The sequence below is a fragment of the Mustela erminea genome, chromosome 10, assembly GCF_009829155.1.
Source record: "Mustela erminea isolate mMusErm1 chromosome 10, mMusErm1.Pri, whole genome shotgun sequence".
In the NCBI taxonomy this organism is placed as follows: domain Eukaryota; kingdom Metazoa; phylum Chordata; class Mammalia; order Carnivora; family Mustelidae; genus Mustela; species Mustela erminea.
In genome coordinates, this window is record NC_045623.1 from 84,164,811 (window position 1) to 84,187,769 (window position 22,959).

General features: G+C 44.8%; 1 protein-coding gene across 6 annotated transcripts in view; it reads left to right on the forward strand.

Annotated features, from left to right (window-relative positions):
- Window positions 1-22,959, forward strand: part of CSMD2 (CUB and Sushi multiple domains 2) — a 601,873-nt gene that overhangs the window by 44,612 nt on the left and 534,302 nt on the right. For all 6 annotated transcript variants that reach the window (XM_032302441.1, XM_032302440.1, XM_032302436.1 and 3 more), the window contains exon 2: window positions 15,108-15,324. In XM_032302441.1, the coding sequence (XP_032158332.1) occupies window positions 15,108-15,324 (217 nt within the window). The remainder of the gene's footprint in view (window positions 1-15,107; window positions 15,325-22,959) is intronic.

Sequence of the window (22,959 nt, forward strand, 5' to 3'; positions counted from 1 at the left end):
TTGAATGCCTAATTTAAAGAAAAGTCTGTATTGAGCTTTCCCTGTAGCTGCTGTAAAAGTCTCTATGAGTGAGCTATTTGGATTTCCAGCAGCTGTCCAGTCTAAAGGTGCTGGAGGAATGAGAGGGTAGGCCATCTATGGAGGAAGAAAAGACTGCATCCAACTGCTGGTGACCATATGTTGTGCCCTCCCTTTGACCCTTAGGATGTCAGATTTTGTGTCTCATTCTGGATCTCAGGTCTTTCCACCCTTCCTCCTTCCCATGTGCCCCTCCTCTTCCTTGGCTTCTGAGGATTGAGTGCCAGGAATATCTCAGGGTACACTCTTAAGGGACCCTATCCATCCCTCACCCCAGACCTTCTGAGGCAAACCATCTCTGGTGTGGCCTCTGGTTCTGTCTGGCCTAGGGCTGATGGACATTGTCTTAAGCACTCAGGACCCTGAATGGAGCTCCAGAGCTCTCTGCCCTCATCTGTGCTCCATTAACCCCTTTCCCCTCTCTCTGCTTTTTCATCTTACTAACTGGTACTATCTGGTACAGAAATCCTGGGAGAAATTGGACATGCATCCCCAAGTGCCTGGGGTCAGTAGAAACAACCAACCCTGAGGACATTAGTGGTTCAGTACCATGGATAGAGCTCATAGGCTCCTGCAGCGCCAATCATTCGCTTGGGTAGCTGACTCAGGGCATCTATGGGAAGACGGCCTTGAGAGACCCATTTTAAGATGGCAGGGGCTTATGTGACTAAGGGACTTGGCCATATCCCTTCCTAGTAAGTGGCAAAACAGAGTTAAGAACCCAGACTCTCTGATTCTTTCCACTGCATCATGTTAATCCCCCCCCACCACCAATTTTTTTCAGTTAATTTCCAAATATGAGTTACAGAAGGGCAGAGAGCTTAAGTTGCCTGTGTTCCTCAGGGATGAGGCCAGTTCTCCTATGGGTGTATGTAAAACAGCAGCCATGAGCTTTTAAGGAATAGAGAAACAAATGAAAAGAAAGGGTACAGATGACAACTGGATGTATTAATCTATTCACTCAATAAATATTAACTGCGTGTCTATGAAAAGACAAAACCCATGTTGGGGATTTAATAGTGAATCAGATGTGCCATCATGAGGTGCACAGGTGGGTTGGGAAGACAGAGACATAAGCTTGGCTTCACATACTTTTGATAATTCACTTGTTTCCCAGGTTACTTTTTTTTCTTCTTTTGGGAAGACCAGTGTGCACAGAATTCCTCATGTGGTCTCCCTTCTGATACCTCACTATAGTGGGCTCAACCTTAAAAAGGCAGGCAGTGGAGCAGAAACCTAAGAGTTTGAGCTGAAGTGATTGATTCTTGAATGAAGGCCCTTCTAAGGCAAGATTCTTTGCCTGTGAGGTTGCTCTAGAAAGAGGTATGACTGATCATTTTGGCCAAAATAAGCATCTAGCCACATTTTTAGCCTCCCCCCCACCAACCCAATCCATCTACCCATCCATGGAGAAATGGTTAAGAAGGCAGAATTTGGTACCAGATTGCCTGGAGTTGAATCCTGTTTCTACCATTTATCAACTCTCTGACCTTAGGTAGATTACTTAACCTACCTAAGCCTCAGTTTCTGTGTCTATGAAATGGGAATCATAATAATACCTATCCAGTATAGTTGCAGGGATGGAATGCTGTAAAGCGATAAGAAAGATTTTGGCACAGGAGGAATGTGTAATAATCCATTATTATTCGACTGAGCTCCATAAGGCCAGGGTTAGTGCCTGGGATACCACAGGTGCTCAATACTGTTTTTTAAAGATTAATTAATTTATTTTAGAGAAAGCGTGTGAATGGGTGGGGGGGGTGCAGAAGGAGAGAGAGAGAGGGAGAGAATCTCAAGCCAACTCAAGCAGACTGAATGCAGAGTCCCATGCAGAGTTCAGTCTCATGACCCTGAGATCTTGACCTGAGCTGAAATTAAGAGTCAGATGCCCAACCAACTGAGCCACCCACATGCCCCTCAATACTGTCTCTTAAGTGAGTCAGTGAATGACTCGAGAATTTGCTAAGACCTGAATTATTATGTGTCAGCCCCTGCGCTCAGCCACCTTGGGTCAAAATCACAACTCAAGTGTCTTCTCGGTAGAGGAGAACTATTTGCTCTGAAAGATCCAGCCCAGGCATAGGACCAGCCTGGCAGAGGTGCCTGTCCCCAGATACCACTGGCCCCCTCCTCTCTGTGCTGATGCGGGGACGTAGCACAACCTGATGGGTGAGAGGCTCTACCATCAGCAATGCAGAGATCCCTTTGCTGCTCCAGGATTCCCCGTCAACATTATAAACAACCCCTGGCTGGTGTTGGCTCAAAATGATGACAAATGAGCTGCCTGTGTATTGCCAGGCAGGGAAAATCATATTTGGAACACAGTGGTGGCTTCTGTGTTAAGCATGTCCGGGAGAATCAGAGAGCCTGGGGGTAGAATTAGAAAGCTGAGCGGCATGGGATTACTCCCCCGGAACAATTGGATGTGGTACAGGGGCAGGCTGGCTGCCTCATCCTGTCTGCTGTGCATTGTTTTATACCTTTGCTGGATGCATCCCCAGCTCGAAAGGAGGGAGACCCTGTTTTGTTTTCACGTCCCTGAGGCACAGCAACTGCGCTAATCTGTTTTCAATAAATCCCAGGCTCTGCCCCCAGTGCTGGGTGCAGAGTGGAAAAAGGACCATAGCTTAGGAAGTGTGTCCCCTGATGGCATGTGGAAGCCTTGCAGTCTGGCAGAGGGAGGAGCCTGAGCTTGGCTCTCCAGCAGACCTGGGGTTGACTCTCAGCTCTTACACTGCTACCTATTTGACCTTGATCGTGTTCTTAATCCTTGATGAGCTTCAGTTTCTTCACACGTAAAGTGTTAGGGATGGGAAATGGGACCATTCTGAGGGGTCTTTGCAAACGTTAGGGAGATAATGGTAGCAAAGCCTGTGAAGCCAGACCCACGCAAAAGCACAAGTCCTTCTGGGTTTGTTTGTACGTGCTGTCTGCTGCACCACTGGGATCCAACAATGAGGCCTCCCCGAACTACTCGTTAAGTGGAGAGTTATTAAGACGGCCCATGCGTGTCTATCTCTATATTTCGCTGTGAACTCCTTGGGGACATGGAACACATTATACAAAATCCATCCTTCCCATCTTCCTACCCCCATACACATACAGGCTGGGACTAAGGAACCTTCCCCAGATTTGCTGAATGAGAAATTGCATTTGGTTGGATCTCTGGGGTTCTTGATAGAATCTAGGGGCTTCCTAACTTGGATAGGAGACAATTTCATCTTTATTTTCACTGATTTCCTCTTGAGACTTGGCGTTTCTACCAGTCATGAGTGTAGGCAACAAAGTACAGCTGTATTAGCAGTATTTGTGAATTTGTCACTGATAAGATCACAGGTATTTTCATTACCTGAAAATACGGTTGTCGTAGCCAGCCTGAAATAACATTTATGGTTTGGACCACAGTATTTATCAGGCCCACTGCTAGATCTTATTAATAATGCATTAATAGGGGAGTGCCTGTATTACCAGATGACACATTTTCAAAATGTTTTGAAAACTGTATTTCAGTGTAATTGGTTTCCTTTGTAATTTTATATATTTTGTTTTATTTGAAACATTTATTTCATTAAAAATACTTATTTTATTCAAAAACATCATTTGTGAAGGCCTCTTCAGGCTGCCAAAGACAGTCATGGCACAACAAAAGTGGAGAAAGTCTGGTGTAGAAGGTTTGGGAATCCTTTGACGTAAATGACACAGGTGGGAGGTTAGCATTCTATGTCTATTATTCTAGAGAGTATTTCTAGCTTTCATTAGAAGCTCCAAAATGGCAAAGAATTAGATCAGTAGGTCTCTACGAGGGGTGATTTTTCCCACCTAGGGGACGTTTGGCAAAGTGTGGAGATATTCTTGGTTGGTTCAAGTGGGAGGTGCCCCTTGGCATTCAACCAGTAAGGCCAGGGACCCTGCTCCACAAGCTGTATGCTATATGCAGAGGACAGCCTCCACAACAAAGAATCCTTCTGCCCGAATGCTGATGGTTCTGAGGCTGAGAAACCCTGGACTAGACTATCACATCATTGGTGGGAATTTCTCTGATTGTTAGGACCTCTAGGAAAAAAGATAATCAATGTGAAACTTTATTAGAAATACCTGCACTAATTCTCTTGTCCAGCCCTAATGCACATCTGCTGTGTATACCAGGTGCTGGGCCCTAGGATTCCAGAAAGAGGAGGTATGGCCCTGGAGGAGCTCTGTCTGCCATTCAGCAGGATGTGTGACCCAGCTGACTGGTATGCAAAGTGCAGCCACTGTGCCCATCGCTACTGGGTGCCTCTTGTCCAGGCTGATGTGCTGGGTGCTGAGGATCCTTGTGAATGTGACAGAACATGGTCTTTATCCCCACGGAATCCACACCTCTCTGGGGAGACATGTATGCCACATGTGACATTGGAGAGGTGGGGTACTGTGAGGCTGCATGGCAGGGTGTGTGTTTGGGTGTCTGTTGGGCTGAGGATGACTCACCTTAGGGTAGTTGTCCATAAGGTCTTCGTGGGGGTGGTGAGCTTTGACCTGGGACATAAAAGATCCAGCCAGAGGATGGGGAAAGGATGCTTCGTCAGAAGGAGCGGCCACCAGTTTGAGACTCAGAGTTAGCCAAGGAACATGGAGCATCAAAGGAAGGAAATGGAGTCTGGCTTGGACTGGAGTGTCCTTTAGGGGGAAGAGTTTCGAGAGGTGAAGACCGGACAGGAGCCGGGGCTGGCTCATGCAGGGAATGGATGTCTTGTGCACCATATTAAGGATTAAGAGCTTTATCCAGAGGAGCCATTGAAGGAGTGTAAGCAAGAGTAGCAGGCCATTTTTGTTTTGTTGAAAGACACAGACCGGAAAAGAAGAGCCAAGAGATCTCGAATTTGGTGGATGGCTTTTGGAGAGAGGGAGAAAAACAGGAAAGGACAAACTAAAGGAGGGAGGGAGAGAGTGTTCCAAGGGGGAAGGAGAGAGAGAGGAAGAGAGGAAAGGACAGACAGAGGGAGGAGGGGTGGGGAGGGAGCAGGAAAGGAGCTGGGGAGGAAGAGAGGAAAGGACAGATGGAGGGAGGGAGAGGGGGAGGGAGAAACTGCCCAGGAAACCTAGGAAGACTCCTCAGAGGAGGTGCTACGTGAAGTGAATCTGGAACAGGGAGTAAGGTTAGCTAGGTGTAGAAGGCAGGGGAAGGGCATTCCAGGCCAAGCACTGTGAGGGCCTGAAAGGGCCCGGAGTATTTGTGGATGATGAACTATTTGGCCTGAACCATGCTTGGTGTGTAGGGGAGAGGGGTGAACATGAGGCTCAGTGCCAGCATCTCCACAAGCGTGATCTTTGACCTGCTCCTGTTGGGTGATTACCAAGGGCCAGAGATCCTGTGTGGCCCCTGCTCCCTCCATCTGTCCAGACATGCGGCCCTTGCCAGAAGGCATGTCAGCTGGGCCAGAGTCCCACTATAGACTCGGGGTCACAGGTGGCTCTCCACGTGGCAAGTGAGACACCCTCAGTAGACACGATGGTCCGGCTCACATCTGGAGCTTTCCTCTGCATTTCCTCTTAGGGCAGCTTCATTAATTACATGGCTTTGACAAATCCATATCTCAGCCCAGAGCGCACTCCCAAATTCCAGTCTACATCCCTAATTGCCTTCTGGCCATCTCCGCCTGGATGTCCCACTGGCTTCTCCAACTAAATTTGTCCAAAATTGACCTTATCAGTCAATAAATATTTGCAGAATTGAATTGAATTTTCCTGCCAAACTTCTCAAAAGAGTTATCTCCTCAAAATTATCATTATTTGTAGACAACATGATTGTGTACCTAAAACACCCAAGGGAATCAACTGAGAAAATCTTTGGAATTAATAAGAGTTCAGAAACCCAGTTGGATGTGAGATGAATATATAAAAATCAATAGGTTTTTCTGTATACCTGTAAAAAAACAGCTAGAAAAATAAAATAATGGGGAAAAAGGTTATTCACTAGAGCAAGAAAAAGTGCATAAAATGTCTGGGAACAACCTTAACAAGATGTGACTGGGACCTCATATAAAGAATAGTACAAATCTTTATGGAAAGATGAGCTGGTATTTACTGATTATGTATCATATCTGAGGTACTATCTGAGCATTTAGTAATTTAGTAGGTATTATCACATTAAACTATGTAGTCATCTTTGAAGTAGGTGTTAATTTTAAAGATGTCAAAACTAAGGTTTAAATGGTTTACATAAAGCTCCCATCAAGTAATAAGTGGCAAAATGGAAATTTGCATGCAAGATTTTTGCTTCCCAAACTTATGCTTTTAACCTTTGCCTAAGCCACCTCCCCAGGAAACTCTAAATACACGGAAAAATGAAGTTGGAAGGTGTCATCTGAATGTTATAAAAAGATTAATTCATTTCGCCCATCCGTTCATCCCCACAGTGGGTACTGAATGTCTACAATGGGCAAGGACTGATAAGGTGGTAGAGATAAAAATATGCATAGTTTTTAAGAGAGTCTGCTGATAGAGAAGCCACATAAGTGTGTCATCATGTCACCATCAGTGAAGGCAAGGATATTCACAGTGGACGGCTAGCAAGTAGAGGAGAGGGTTCCAAGATGGCTGCTTGCAGGAAGGAAGGAGTCTCAAAGTAACTGTAGTCAGCTGGGTGAAGGAACCAGAGTGCGAGCATCCCAAGCACAGAGAGTTGGGTGGGCAATTAATATTTATGAATTCATTCATCCAACCAGCAACTCTTCTGGGAGCATCTGCTCTGTGCCAGTATGGGTCTGGGAGCTGGAGATAGAGCAGAGAACAAAAAAGCAACTCTGCTTTCATGAAGATGGCATTCTAATGGGAAGGGGCAAAAAATAAACAGAAAGATCTATGGCAGTGGGTGCTAAATGATTTGGAGAAAAATAAAGCAGGAAGCTAGAGCACCTGGTCTGAAAGCAGGGAGGCCTGGATTTTAGGTAGGGTGGGCTCTGAGGTGGTGATATTTGACTCCAGAGCTCAAGGAAGTGAGGCAGTGGGTCACATGGCTCTTGAGGGAAGGGGTGTCTGGATGGAAGTGTCCCAAGTTGGGCATGTGATGGGATTAAGGAATGGCCTGGAGGCTGCATGGCTGACTGTGGGAATAAGGAAACAAGAGACAGAAGAGGAAATCAAGAAGCAGAGGGGTGTCCATTCTGGGAGGGCTATGAAGGGCCAGGACTTGTGCTTTTATGCTGAGGAAGATGAGAAGCCAGCCCATCTTCAGTAGAGTGGTCTTTCTAAAAGTATGACCAAGAAAGAGACAAGTCAATGTCACTGCTTAAAAAACTGAACATTTTAGTCTACAAGAAAAATCAAAACAATGCAAAAAGCACACAGCCATGTATACAATGACATTTGCAACAAATACGGCAAAGGAGTAAAATCAGATTCTATGAAGAGTTATTACAAGTTGGTAAGAAAATAAGAAAATTGTAGGAACCTATGGAAGACTTAAGTACATAAAATTTAGGAACCTGTGTATGTCAAACATCATAAAATTAAAAGGCCAAAACAGTGACAAATGTGTTTGTAGGTACCTGTGAGGCCTAAAGGACGAAAATATGTAAGTCAAGAAGGAAAAATAAACACCGCATTGGAAAATTTAGCCAAAGATTTCATCAGGTGGTTCCCAAAGGGAGGATTTAAAATTTTTAGGGAAAGTTGAAAAAATTGTTGAATCCAAGTTACAAAGAGATGTTAAATAAAACAAGATAGCTTTAAAAAAAATTTTTTTTGGGGGGGTACCTGTCAAGTAGGAAAAATCTTTTCTTTTTTTTTTAATTTTTAATTTTTTATAAACATATATTTTTATCCCCAGGGGTACAGGTCTGTGAATCACCAGGTTTACACACTTCACAGCACTCACCAAAGCACATACCCTCCCCAATGTCCATAATCCCACCCCCTTCTCCCAAACCCCCTCCCCCCAGCAACCCTCAGTTTGTTTTGTGAGATTAAGAGTCACTTATGGTTTGTCTCCCTCCCAATCCCATCTTGTTTCATTGATTCTTCTCCTACCCACTTAAGCCCCCATGTTGCATCACCACTTCCTCATATCAGGGAGATCATATGATAGTTGTCTTTCTCTGCTTGACTTATTTCGCTAAGCATGATACGCTCTAGTTCCATCCATGTTGTCGCCAATACACAATGGAATACTATGCAGCCATCAAAAGAAAAATCTTTTCAATAAGAGAACACACAATGTGAGTGAAGATGGCTTGAGATAGACATTCATAGGCATGGCTGTTGAGAATGGAATTGGGGTATGTTTTCTAGAAAGTATTTGGAAGATCTAGAGCCAGAGTGTCACAAAGGCTCATACCCTTTGACTCAGTATGTTGCACTCTTGGAAGTCTATCATTGGAAAATCATCCAAAAAAAAAAAAAAATGCATGAACAACACCACAAAGCATTTAATTCTCCAGGATTGTTCTTGAGCCTGAAATGGGTCTTAGCCATGTCTGGTAGCTGCACTGACTAGAGAGAAGTATGGGTAAATGAAGGTAGCCCATCCTGTGAACAGAGAAAGATATGCAAGTTGCCCTGGGATCAAAGTGCATAGCAGCATTCCCATCTACAGGGCAGTATACTGGTCATTAGAAGCGAGGAACAAAGAATACGAAAAAACTCATTTAAAAAGATACAAGCACCCCTGTGTTCACTGCAGTGTTACTTACAATAGCTGAGACATGGAAGTAGCTCAAGTGTCCATGGGTAGATGAATGGATAAAGGTTATGTGGTGGATATGAGCCTGAACTATTACTCAGCCATGAAAAAGGATGACAGCTTGCCATTTGCAACAACCTGGATGGAACTTGAGTCTATGATGCTAAGTGAGATAAGTCATTCAGAGAAAGAAAAATGCCATGTGATTTCACTTAGGTGGTATTTAAGAAATAAAACCAACAAAAAAGGGGACAACCAAAAAGAGATTCTTAAAGGCAGAAAACAAAATGGTGGGATGGGGGAAATAGGTGAAGGGGATTAAGAGGACACTTGCCATGATGAGCACTGAGTAACATATAGAATTGTTGAATCACTAGAGCACACACCTGAAACAACTGAACTGTATGTTAACTCTACTGGAATTAAAGAATAATAACAATTAAAAAAAAAAGAGGATGAAGAACAGGTAGCCCTTTTCTTGGAAGAAATTCAGCATCTTATAGGCATGAAAGGACATTTAGCCCCTTTGGCATGGATTCCCTCTCTATTAGCCTTTCAATCTGGAGTGGCTTCTCTCTGGGTTATAACTTCTTCAACTCACTAACAAACATTTGATTTCAGGGAGACTTCCCAATGAGTCAGGCTTCTAGCACTATCTATCTCCAACAGTGCCTGCCACAGAGACCAGCCAGCCTCCTATGGACAAGATCACCACCGCCAACCTTGAACCCAAAGCTGTATGTGGTTACAGTGTTAAGTGAACATTTGTTCTGGGACTCTGGCCATGGAAGAACATTTTCCACTGCACTGACCAGCATTCATTCTGTCACCAGAACTTACAAAGTATCCAGGTCTTATTTAAAACAGAAAAAAAAAAAAATCCAGAAACAATTTAAATGTCTGACAGTGGGAGAATGTCTGAGTAAATTTTAGTTTAACCACAGACTGGAATATTGTGCGTCCATTTAAAAGGCTTTTTATAACAGATTCAATATCTTGGGGGAGAAGCTCGTGTTATAATGTTTACTGAATTGTTGCAAAAGAAAACAGAGAAATGATCTGTGTGGCCATGAGCAGGGGAGTGGTTGAATACATTGAGATACATCCATGCTGTGGAATATTACAACTTTATATAAAAAATAAGTTAGATATGTATCTCCTGACCTAGAAGGTGTCCCTGATGTACTGTTAAGTGAGAAAGCACATTGCAGAGAAATGAGCTAATGTAGGATCTCCATTTTAAACAAAATAATAAAAATTCTCCCAGAATGTGTCCATTTGCTTGCATGAGAGTGGAGAAGGTTGGCGAGGGACACATAGCTGCCTGGTCACTTTGGATTGGATGGGAGGGAGAGAGATAGGAGATCGGTTTTTTAAAAATATGTCTTTGTGTTGTATATATGCATATCTACGTATATCAGAAAAGCACCTTGCCTTTGTAATTTAAGACAAGAATAATTTACTGAAGAAGGAGCGCACACATTTGTATATACAGTATTAGTTCCACAGTGTGAAATGCATCTGGAAAAATATAGAAAAAAAAGAAAATATACATAGCAGTTGCCTCTGGAAGGAAAGTGCAGTTATAATGTTTCCTCTTTTATATCCTTTCATGTATTTTCCAAATCCAATGAGCAAAATGGATAAATTATCATTTAAAATATACTGCCTTCCACCAGTCCATCTTGCCTTTACTTAACTGTGATCGGGCCTCTGTCCGCCTTGCCTCCTGCCACCTGCCTTTGCTGAAATTCATGTATCCATTCAGCACATACTTATTGAATTCTTTGCATTGGGGATGCAGCAGGATCCAGGACAAATCTCCCACTCTCAACATTCTACTTCCAGAGAGACCATTGAGACATCAAACCGAGTGTCCTCACCCCAGACCCTCATCTTAGCCTGTCTGTGGTGCTCAACAGGTTGAGTCAAGTTCTCCTGCATGGAAATGCCCTCTGGTTCTCTTCCTGCCATTCTGCCTGCCTCTCTGCCCCCTACTCCATCACCTTTCTTGTCCCCATGCATGGAAAGTGTTCCCAGAGGCTCTGTTGGGAGCCCCTTCACTTCTTTCTCTGTAGAAGTCTGTTTATACCCAGATTCTGAGTCAGAAATGGCAGATCTGTGCCTTCCTGAGCCAAGGCAGCAGCCCTGGATGCTGGGGATGGTGGTAAATGTTGGTATTGTTGGTTGTCCAGTGTATGGATGATAGTGGCCTTTACGGTGTGGCCCCCATGGGCTCTGTACTTCAGATGCACTCTGTGTGTCCCTGAGTGCCCACATTGGAGTGTTTGCTTACGTCCGGTCTAAGATCTGCGCCCCATGGCCCATCACTGGGTCTAAACTAGGGGAATGAATGAATGAACAAATGAATGAATGAATGACATAATACAGTGACTTCAACAGGCAGATTTTAGAAATGAGTAGATCTGCTGCCTGTGTCGATGAGGGGAAGTTTAGGGAAGTGAATTATGGGGCTCCTTTGAAGATTTATTACATTATTGTGACTAAATATTTTTCTGTTTTCTGGGCCACTTATGTCTTCTTTTGTAAACTAAGTTGTTCAAGACCCTGTCTGATTTTTCAGTTATAGTGCTTGTTGTTTTCTATTGATTTGCCAAGGTTCTTTGTATATTAAGGCAATTACTTTTGTGCCTAACATTTTTGTATCCTTTTCTCTTCTGTTTCTATTTTTGACATATACATACTTCTTGCACAAAACTATCAGGCTTGTAATATTTTCCAGTTTTTCTGCTCAGAAAAATAGATCAGATAATTATTTGTCTATATATTTTTTCTAATAATTTTTTGGGCTTGATTTTGTTTTAACATCTAACTCTTTTCTCCATCTGGAATTTATTTTAGTAGATGGTATGAGTTGAGGAGGTAGCAGTTCTTTTTCCAGTTAATTTGGTGACCATGCAGAAATGTTTATATCTTTTCTCATTGATTATTTTAATGTTGCCTTGTATGTATTTCAGTTTTTATGTGTGTTAATATTGTTCCCACAATACTATTTCATGTTCTGCCAGTCTTCTCTTAGACCACCATTCCGCTGTTTTCATCAGCATCATTTGGTGATTCTGGTTAGTATCTTGCAGAAGGAGGATACTGCATTTCCTACCTTTTCAAAAAATATGCATTGTCTGTGACCATCTATTTTTCTACTTAAACTTAGGTATCGTTTTACCAAATTTAAAACAGGTCATTGGGCTTTTGATCAGAATTGCATTTAGCTTACAAATTAACTTTTCAAAAGGTTAATGTTCTAAATTAACCTTTCAGTAGTTCGTCTTTCTGCTCAAGATGACGTTACGTCTCTTCAATTATTCAGTTTTTAAAAATTGCTCTCTAAAAGGCATTTTCATACAGTGCCTACTCATTTTTTACTGAAGTCATTTCTATGTCTTGCATGCATTTTGTAGTTATCATAAAGAAGAACTTTTTTCTATATTTTTAACCATTACTGGCATATGGAAATGGTATTGATTTTGTAAACTTATTTTGCATTTGGCTACTTTACAGAGGGTTTTTTTTTTTTTGTTATCAGTACTAACAGCTTTATAATTTATTTCTTTGGGTTTTGGGTGTATTAAAATATCATTTGCAAATCACTTTTTTTTTTTTTTTTTTTTTGGTGGGTGTTTATGTGAGTGTGTTACATGAGTTAGCTCTTCCAATAAGTCAGGACCCCTCACAGGTGACAGTAACATTTCTGTCTCATTCCTGATCTTAATCAGGTGTTTCACTGTAACTATGATGTTGGTTATTGTTCTAAAATGGATGCTGTATCATGGTAAGGAAATCTTTTCCCTAATTGCAAAAGCTTCTTTTAATCAGGGTTACCGTCTAATTTTACTAAATGCGCATTTAGCATTTATTCAGAAGACTTTAACTTTTTTTCTCATTTAATGGGATACTTTGTGTTAAGAGAGTTCTCAATGGTAAAGTCATTTCAGAGATTAACTGTCCTTTGTCAGTTAATCCCTAAATGGGCTTTAAAAAAATTAGTGTTGAGTCCACTTGTCAGCATCAGAGTTAAGGAGGGAGGTGTGCGACGTGGCTGCTCACATGTGAATCCCTTTTGTGAATAGCCGTGTGGTTTGGGCTCCATTCCTTAATTTCTCTTTGCCTTAGTTTTTTGTCTGTAAGTAGACATGATATTGATAGTATCCATCTTGAAGGGCTGTTGGTGAGGTTTAAACAACTCAGTCTACACAAAATTCTTGGAAGAGTGTCAAAAACACTCACTAAATACAAGCCATATATTAATTATTAGAAATTTATTAGAAATTATTAGAAATTTGCCGTGTGCCTGATACTGAGTTTGGGGTGTGGATTCAGAGATGGGAAAACTCACATACGGTCTCTCTTCTGATGGAGCTTACAGTGTGACAAGAAGATCTTTATGAAATAATGACATGGAAGCATAGAGATTTGCTTCTATGATAAATGCTATCAAGAAGAGGTTATGGTGTCATGAGAACATATAATAGGGGTGTTGAGCTAGTCAGGGAGAGACACTGGACCGAGATCTGAAAGATAGATATGCCCAGAAGGTAGGGAAGAGTTTTCTAGGAAAAGAGAAAAACATATGCAAAGGTCCTGTGGTTGTGCAAGGAAGATAGTGTGGCTCATACAAAAGTTGAGAGGGTGGCGTTTGACTGGAATACTAGCAGACACTGGGTTTGAGAGGTCAGTAAGGGTCAGACCATGCAGAGACCCTCCCTGGCTTACAAGTGATTTCCTTCCTTACTGAAAAGCAATGAAGAGTCATGGAAGGTTTGATGTAGGTTGTGGGGAGGGGAGTAATCTGATCAGATTTCTGTTTTAAAAAGATAGCCCTGGCTGCAGTGTTGGCAAGGACCAGAGTACATGTGGTTGACCAGTTAGGAGGGTATTATGGCAGTCCAAGAGAGACTGGTGTGGACGGGGAGGTGGGGAGTGGAGATAGAGACAGGATGGTAGATTGCTTGGGAAGTTGTGATGGAGAGGAAGATGTCAGAGGAGAGGGAGGGAGGGGGACATCACAAGCCTGAGCATCCCCAAGGAGATGTTGGGGCTGGAGCTCAGAGAGAAGTACAGCCTGCACTGTGAAGTTGTGGGTTGTCAGTGGGCAAATGGGGAAGTCCTCCAGTCTAGACAGAGACGAGGAGAGGCCCCAACATGGAACCTGGAAAGGGGCCAGAGGAAGAACAGAGGGTGTAAAGAAGGAGAAAGCAGTGGTGTAGGAGAGAGCTTTAGACCACACTGCTCTAAGTGGGGTCCCCAAGAAGCAGTATCATTGCATCACCAGGGATCCAGTGAAGAGGAACAGCTTTTGGCCCCAGCAGGCTGCTGTCCTTCGGAAGGTCAGAGTTCACATTTCCACCAGGCACCCAGACAGTGTGCATGCATGGTGAAGTCCGAGATGCTCTGGCCTGACAGGAGTGTTTCCAGAAGGAGGGTGTGTGTGAGCAGCAGTCTTAGAGGCAGCAGAGACAGAGGTCTGTTAAAGGGAAGACTGAAAAATAGCCACTCGACCCATCAGTGACCATAGCCCACCTGCTTGCGTGGATCAGTAGGGCCCGAAGGCAGAAGTGACAGGTCTAGAGAGTGAGTGGGAAGTAAGGAAATGGAGACAGAAAGTATGGCCAGATTGTGTTTTCTAGAAATTTGGCAGTGAAAGGGAAGAGAGAGACAAGACTTGAAGGAGTGCATTGGGAATTATTTTCTTGGTTATGGAGTGGATGGGAAGAATGGGAAGGCTCCGGTGGAGAGGAAATGATTGACATGTGTAGTGTATGCAGGAGAGAGACAGGGGTCAGGTTCTTGGTGGGGAGGGGGGATTTGATTCCAAGGGCAGGTGGGATGATGGAGCCGGGGTGGTTCCTCTGTTGGGAGGAGGACAACCTGGGGAAGATTGGACGGGTGCAGGAATGGGACGAGGGGCACCGGACCAAGGGATTCCCCCTTGTGGCTTTGTTTTCTCTGCCAGGTGGGAGGAGAGACAGGAAGCTTGGAGGAGGGGCCTGCAGAGTCAGGAGAGCCTGGAAGTGGAGATGGTTGCAAATCAGCATTCTGGCATATGACGTTCTAGACAGGAAGCCTGTGTTCTGCCCCGTCTGGTGACTTTTAGTTCCAATTCTTTGAGCCTCTCTTACTGCACACTTGTTCTGAGGCTCGAGTCCAAGGATGCACATTTTGTCTTCTGCACACTGCATGACACAAGCAAACCTAGGCTCCCTCTGTCACCCATCCTTCTCTCCCTCTGTGCCCAGCCAGGGACAGCCAAGGAAACCCATCGGAAAGCGGGTGAACATTGTTCCCATTTCTCTGGAAGCTTCTAGGAATTCTTCTGGCCACACTGACCTCCTCCCTTTCTCTCTCCCAGGTCAAAACTGCACGTTCCAACTGCAAGGTCCCAACGGGACAGTTGAGAGCCCAGGGTTCCCGTATGGCTACCCCAATTACGCCAACTGCACATGGACCATCACCGCAGAGGACCAGCACAGGATCCAACTCGTGTTCCAGTCCTTTGCCCTGGAAGAGGACTTTGATGTCCTGTCGGTGTTTGATGGCCCGCCCCAGCCAGAGAACCTGCGAACCAGGTACTGTCCACCCTCTTCCCCACAGCCGACAGCGGGGTCCCGAGCCAAGCCTGCTTACCAACAAAGCCCTCTGTTCCTATGGGCTCTGCCCTCAGTTCCTCTGCTTTCTTTTTTTTGTTTGTTTGTTTGTTTTTGTTTTTAAGATTTATTTATTTATCTGACACAGAGAGAGAGATCACAAATAGGCAGAGAGGCAGGCAGAGAGAGAGAGGGAAGCAGGCTCCCTGCTGAGCAGAGAGCCCGACTCGGGGCTCAATCCCAGGACCCTGAGATCATGACCTGAGCTGAAGATAGAGGCTTACCTTTGAGTAAGGTAGAGGCTTACCTTTGAGTACATTGAGCCACCCAGGCACCCTAGTTCCTCTGCTTTCTTTACATTTCCAAATTCCTTTCTCCAGCTTAGAAGTGCCCAGTAGGTGGGACTGATGGGTAGTGTACTTGGGAAGATGAGATAGAAGACACAAAGTGTTAGAGAGAAAACCAAGTCTTTCTATTAAGACAGATTTTGTATGGATTTGTGTGTATGTGTATGTAACTATTGGTGTGGATTCTTGGCACGCATGGAGATCTTTTTCCTCCCCCTGGACCCAGCAGATACGTGTTGAAGGCTAATAGCGATCATGGCTTACATCCCGTACTTGAAAACCATCAATACTCTGTTGGAATTTGCCTTGCATTTACACGGGCTTGACTGGCAGTGTAGAATCAAGAGTTTGGGGACAGGGGCGCCTGGGGGGCACAGTTGGTTAAGGTCTGACTCTTGATTTCAGCTCAGGACTTGACTGGCAGTGTAGAATCAAGAGTTTGGGGACAGGGGAGCCTGGGGGGCACAGTTGGTTAAGGTCTGACTCTTGATTTCAGCTCAGGTCAGGATCTCAGGTTCGTGAGATTGAGCCCTGCATCGGACTCAGTGCTGAGTGCGGAGTCTGCTTGTGATTCTCCCTCTCCCTCTACCCCTCCACCTACCCCCTCAAAAAGGAGTTTGGGGCAAAGTTCCCACTCTCAAACCCCAGCCTGGTCACTGGAAGAGAAAACTCTGGAGAGGGCTTTCCTGTCCTGCTAAGCTGTCTTCCAAGGGAGAGAGAGATCCCTTCAAAGACGGAGACAGGCAGGGAGGCTCCTGCCTGCGCAGACGGCCAAACGTGTCTGGGACAGAGGTCAGGCCCCAGAGTTCTTGCTCTCCAGCTTTTTGTTGACCTGGTGCACGACTGTGCTCCCTGGCCAATGGTGTCCTGGTTCTGCCAGTCAGGCTTTGGGCTCCCCAGGGAGCCAAAGGGTTAGTGGCTTCCCAGCCAAGCCCCGGGGAGCTCGGGGTACTAATGAGCAGAACAGTAATGAGCCATTCCCTGGCAAGTGCTTTAACTCTCGAGGCTTTGTTCAAGATGCTCCGTGCCCTTAGCTCGTGAGCTTCTGGAGCAGGGTCACAAGCAGCATTTATAGGTTAGCACCAGCTGTCTCCTCTCCCGCTCCCTGCCCTCTCAGGGAGAGGTGAAGGCAGAGATGAAGCTGCCAAGCCTGCTACGGGGTAGGGGCACCTGGGGCCCCTCTGACTAATAGCTCCTCCTGGGCAAGGCTGGCCTTATCCGTCCCTCCTGGACAGTCAGCGGGTTTGGCGCACGGTAGGTCTTCAGTGACACTTGGCGGGGGGACAGGGACTGCAGTCCTCGTCACTTGTTCACTGCGCCACTAAGTCACGAGCACCCCTTACGTTCTGGACCCTGGCCTGGGTGCAGGGGACGTGGCAGCAAGCACAACACAGCCACTGTCCTCACAGGGGCTACCTGCTCATGGGGGTGGCGGGCATGGATGTGAATATGTGAGCTGAGCGTTCAGGGGCATCGAAGCTTGAGATAATATGGGACTGGGGCCGGAGAGGCTGGATGAGGTCGCAAGGGAGCAAATCCTCACCACTGGGTGCTGAGCTCGGGAGACACCAACCATGGGGCCCCTGCGTAGACTTTTGACGGACGCTGAATGAAGCTGAAAGATGGAAAGGCTAATGGGGTGCTTCGCTCGGGTGTGGACAGCTGGAGGCTGCCTTGGGTTCTGTGTCCTGGAGCTGTTCCAACTTTCTTGCTTTAAGGGCCTCACAGACGTGGTCAGACCTCTGCTTTCTGATGCTTGGTTTGCTCACTGTGAGAGTGAAATCCAGAACACCCATTGGAGTAGGGGGACTGGTCTGGTCTGGAAGGGTGGGGAGGCGGTCCTGGGAGGGAAGGCCCTGGATGTGTTCCTGGCCCCAGCGCAGCCCACGCTGGCCAGCCAGCGTGTATGTGGAGGAGGGTCCCGGGGTTTGTGGCTTCACTAGGTCCCTGCTTGGGTTCCCCCTTTCTGGGATCTTCCCAGGCTGTTCATTTCCTTTCATTTCAGTAGCCAAGGGCCTACAGGCAGATGGGAAAGAGGGCTGTGCCTCTTGGGGTCCCTGCAGCCAGAGGAACTCCCAGCTTGGAGGGCCGTGGGTGGGGAGATGACCCCAGAGGGCAGCCCAGATAGCAGGAAGGAGTGGGATATACATGAGTTCCTTGAAGGTTGTGGAATGGAGCTCCTTCCGAGAGTGGAGGGGACGGACAGCAAGTGTGTGTTTGGTGGGGACTCCTGGGTCCTTGTGAATTGTTTTCATGTTTTTACATGGTTATTAGTCTCTTCTGGTTTTCTTCTTACTCATGAATCAGTTTCTACGTATGTTTGTCCAGAAAATCATCTGTTTTATGGAGATGGTCAAGGGTCTCAGGCTAGAGTCATACACAGTTTCCCCACCTCTCTGGGATCTGGGAGCAAACCTTCTGTCTGGCGTTTGCTCCCACTTGTTTGTGTTTTGTTTCTTTTTACTCAATTAGTCTTGTCACAAGTTTGCGTGTTTTATTGGTCTTTTTAGCATTCTACCTGTAGGGGTATCAATTTTATTCTTTCTCTATTATCTAACTGATTCATTTCTGCTTTTATCTTTATTCATCCTTTTCTTTCTCTTACCTTGGGCCAATGTTGCTCTTTTGCTGATTTCATGAATTGAATTAGTTTCATTATTTCTTGTTTGGAAACAAAAACCTTAAGAGACATTTTCCCCCAAGTGTAACTTTGACCGTATCCCATAAATTTTGATGGATAGTCATTATTTTAGGAAGAGTCTCTAATTGTGGTTTTGTGCCTTCCTAGACTCTAGGGTTGTTTTTTATTTTTTTCTCAGATTTTCCAGTTATTTTTTTTATATTTAAAACATTATTATCTAGTTGTATTGCATTATGATCAGATCATGATTTCTACTTTGGAGAATTGGCTGACTTTCCCCCCCCACAGTATAAGATCGCTTTTTTGTAAGTGTTCTATAAGCATTTGAAAGAAATAATTTTTGTGAAAAAATTTGTGTTATTAGCATTATGCAGTTTTTCTAATTTCTTACCGCCTGATGAGGTTTGTCAAGGATAAGCGGTGCATTGTTTTCACATTTGCACTCCTGTTCTTGTCAATTTATCCTTTTATTTCTAAGTTTTTACTTTATATATTTTGGTGCTGTACTCTTCAGCACGTAAGTATGTTTAAACATTAGATATTAAGAGTGAATTTTATGTATTTTTTCAATACAAAAGTTATCTTTAGTCCTCCAGGTTTTTTTTTTTTTTTTTTTTGGTCTTAAATTCTACTTTGATACTAATATAATAACCACCTTCGTTTCTTTGGGGTTTTTAATCTATTGGGTCCCCTTCTTTCCCAATTGGTCTGTTTTTAATATCTCTGCTATTGTTTTAGTTATGTCTCTTAGGACATCATATCATTGGACCTTTTTTTTTAAGAATTAAAAAAATTATTTATTTTAGAGGGAGAGAGAGAGATACAAGAGAGAACACAAGCCACGGGGTGGGGGAAGAAGGAGAGAAATAAGAGACTCCCCGCTGAGCAGAGAGCCGACACGGGGCTCTATCCCAGGACCTTGGGATCATGACCTGAGCCAAGGGCAGGCACTTAAGGACCTAAGCCACCCAGATGCCCCTGGATTTTTATTTTTAAACCTTCACTGGGAGTCTGTTCCTTAATAGGAAAGCTTAATCTACTCAATTTTTTGGTGACAACATATATGTTTGTTCCAGTGTAATACTTAATGCTTTCTGTTCTTAAGTTTCCTTATTCTTATTTACTATTATTTCCTTTTCTCTACTTTCTTTGCCTTTTCTGTGATTTTGGTTCTACTAGTGGTTAAGTTACTTCGTGAGAACACATTTTTTAAAAAGATTTTATTTATTTATTTGACACAGAGAGAACACAAGCCGGGGGAGCAGCAGGCAGAGGGAGAGGGAGAAGCAGACTCCCCACTGAGCAGGGAGCCTGACACGGGGCTGGATCCCAAGACTGTGGGATGACCTGAGCCGAAGGCAGATGCTTAACAGACCGAGCCACCCAGGCGCCCCCCAAAAACATTTTAAGGTGTATTTCTTTGTCAACATTTTGTCTGGCTAGGCTTTTTCTTAACTGGGTCATACCGGCATTGCACCTTGTAGAAATTCCTTAGTGTTAGTAGCATATAGGTATCTTTCTCTTTTTCCTAGTTCCCAGATCAAATGTTTATACTGACTCTTTTTAATACACCTCCGATTATTTCCATGAGAACTTAGGGGCTCAGGTTGAAGGGGAGTATAACATGTTGGCCTGGCTATCCATCTTCAACTGGAAGTTTCTTTTAGGATTTTTATTCTTTTGATGCTATTGTGAATAGAATTGATTTTTATTTTATTTTTGGATTATTCACTGCTAATATATAGAAGTACAGTTGGTTTTTGTGCATTGGTCTTATGTCCCATGACCTTGCAGAACTTGTTATGAACAATCCTAATTTTTTTTTTTTAAATCTGTGAATACATGTTTTTGTTTTTCCCTTCCAATCTAGACATCTTTTAGGGTTTTTTTGTTTGTTTGGTTGTTTTTTTTTTTTTTTTTTTTTTTTGCCTAACTGTACTGGATATGATCTCTAGTGTAGTCTTGAATAGAAGTGGTAAAGCTGGACATCCTTATTTTGCTCCCGATCTGAAAACATTTAGTCTTTCGCTATTAAGTGTGATGCTAGCTATAGAGGACGGCTAGAGGCGCTTCGGAGGAAGGTTTTAAGCAGAGGATTTTGGCATAGCCTGGCTGCAGTGAGGAGAAGACACTGGGTTGGGGGCTGGACTGGTGACCGCCAGGCCAAGCAGGAGACCGTGGTAGCCTGAGCTAGACCAATGGAGAGAGAAGATGGCGTGGCTTTGTGTGATGTTAATGGAAAGACATTGTCCCTGAAGTTAATGGTGAATTTGTAGGGACGGTGGAGTGAAAATAAACAGAAGGAGGTGGAGGGTGACTCCACAGTGTCTGGCCTAAAAGCAGAACACAAGCGAGATCCGTGTGTGGTGAATTCTGTTCTCCCGGAAAAGGTGTTCTCACGGCATAGCAGGGTCTCTTCTGTACGGACGCCTTTTCTTTATTCACTGAGCGGAACAGGAGGGTCCCATGCTCTTATGTTGTCTTCCTGTGAAACAGTGGAGTACAGTGGCGGCAGGCCTGGATTTATACCCAGGTGGGTTCCGCATTTATTAATGTTGTGACCTGTGCAAGGTCTGGCTTCTCGGAAACTCATCTCTAAAACGGAAGTCACACTGCCCATCTTTGCCCGTCTTCCAGGGTGCGGGGTGGGAGCCCCGGCTACAGATCTCTTCGTGCTCCAGCAACGGTATTTGCTTCCTTACCCGCCCCTCTGTTCCCAGACCTAGGAACTCAGACTGGTCTACAGGGCTTTGGTGTCTGTCCTGACACTGTTTCTCTAGACTTCTTAGATCACAGGAGCACAGGTGTGGAGCACGGGCGCTGGAGAAGGAATGGGCCTGGGGTTGTCACTCACTGTAGGTGGCATTACTGAGCCCCTGACCACCTAGTAGTAGGGCGAGAGCAACGGGAAGTCTGCAACAGGCTTCTCTGTGCCTGTCTGCTGTCTGTGCAGCTGGAATGTGCTTCTCCGTTCTTCTTCTCTTACTCCAACACTGATCTTTTCCGCTTGGTGGATACATTCCAGCACAACGCTGACGGGTCTCCTCCCCACCTTAATCCCCAGCCCCCTTAAACTTACTTTCTCCGGCTACTTGCTCATGGGTTGTGTTACGAGTGACAAGCTTGCTAACTGGTTGGATCTAAGTTCCTTGAGACTGAGAGTCAGGCCTTCTACCACATTTTGCTGTGGCAGTGCCCCGCAGTGAAATATATCTCTTGCTGGTGTGTGACGTGAGCTTGACTTCCAGCTGTTCCTTAGCCGCTGGGCATCCATTGGTTTCTTTAACTCAGCCTCAGCATCCCCATCTATGAAGTGGGTACATCAACATCTGCTTCATAGGTTGGTTGGTGGGATTAAATTAAATCCTGTGTGTAAATCACGTTGAATTGTATAAGGTATAAACAAAAGGAATACTTGTGCATTTGGAGAAGAAAATCAGAAAACACAATTAAACAAAAAGACACCTCCTCCCCCCCCAATAAATGTATAAGTCATGTGGCAGAGCAATGATTCTCAAAACCCAGGGGACATTTGGCAAGGTCTAGGGACATTTTTGGTTGTCACAGCTGGTGGGGTGGGGGGACTGTGGCATCTAATGGGTCAAGGCCAGGAATGCTAAACATCCGGCCATGCCTAGGACCGCCCCCAGGACACATGCTGGTGGTGCTGAGGTTGAGAAATCCTGATGAAGGGGTTAAAGCCTTTGGCATCGAACATACTTAGGTTCTAATCCTATTTCTAGGTCAGTGACCTCGGACAAGTGAGTCAACCCACATGAGCCTCAGTTTCCTCCCCTGCAAAATGGGGAACTCTGGGTGGTGCTCTGTGCTGACAGCTGCACCTGGCATCATCAAGGAAGAGGTGCCAGGAGACACTGCGCTCGGCTCGTTCTCTATGCAGATGCCATTCATCTCCCAGCGACTCCCTTTCTCTACCAGGAGTTCAGAGCCATCTTCTTGAAAGCATCTCACATTTCATCTAGAGCTATTCACAAGCAGCAACATCCCAGGGTGCCAGAAGGCAGCGTCTGGCTGCTTGAAATTAAATTTACAATAGAAGCTGATCAGATTCTTCTCATAATGGATCAGGGTGGGAAGCGAGAGCAGAAGCTGGTCTTGAAAGCCTCAGAGCCTGTAGGAGTTTGGAAATTAGCAAGAAAAGAACAAAGAGCCTTCCAGATAATGCAGTGTCAGCTCTGCCTGGATAAATTACCACAACGATCCCCCCATCTCTGCTTTGGCACAATTAGATGGCCTTTCCGTGCTGGCAAACGTCCTGTTGCATTGCCGTTTAATGTGGGATGAAGTTTTCTAATGAAACACGTAATCTACGGAGACGCCGCTAATAAACAGCGTCACTGTGTATCGGAGGGTTTAGAGGGCGCTGGTGATGACTACACCGGTTAAGCACAGCTAAGCATCCCTTAATTTAGACATTTGGGTGCAAGTGATGGGAAACACTACAGCTCGTTCCCTCAATTACCGGCAGTACGCATTCTGTCGTCTGCCTAAGGTGGAATGAAGTTTAAGTCATTTGGAGCTGGTTGCAGATTTCACTCAACTGGCGTTAGGCACCTGTTTGGAAGTTGTAAAAAATGCACCAATTTGCCAGATTTACTGTCTTCTTAT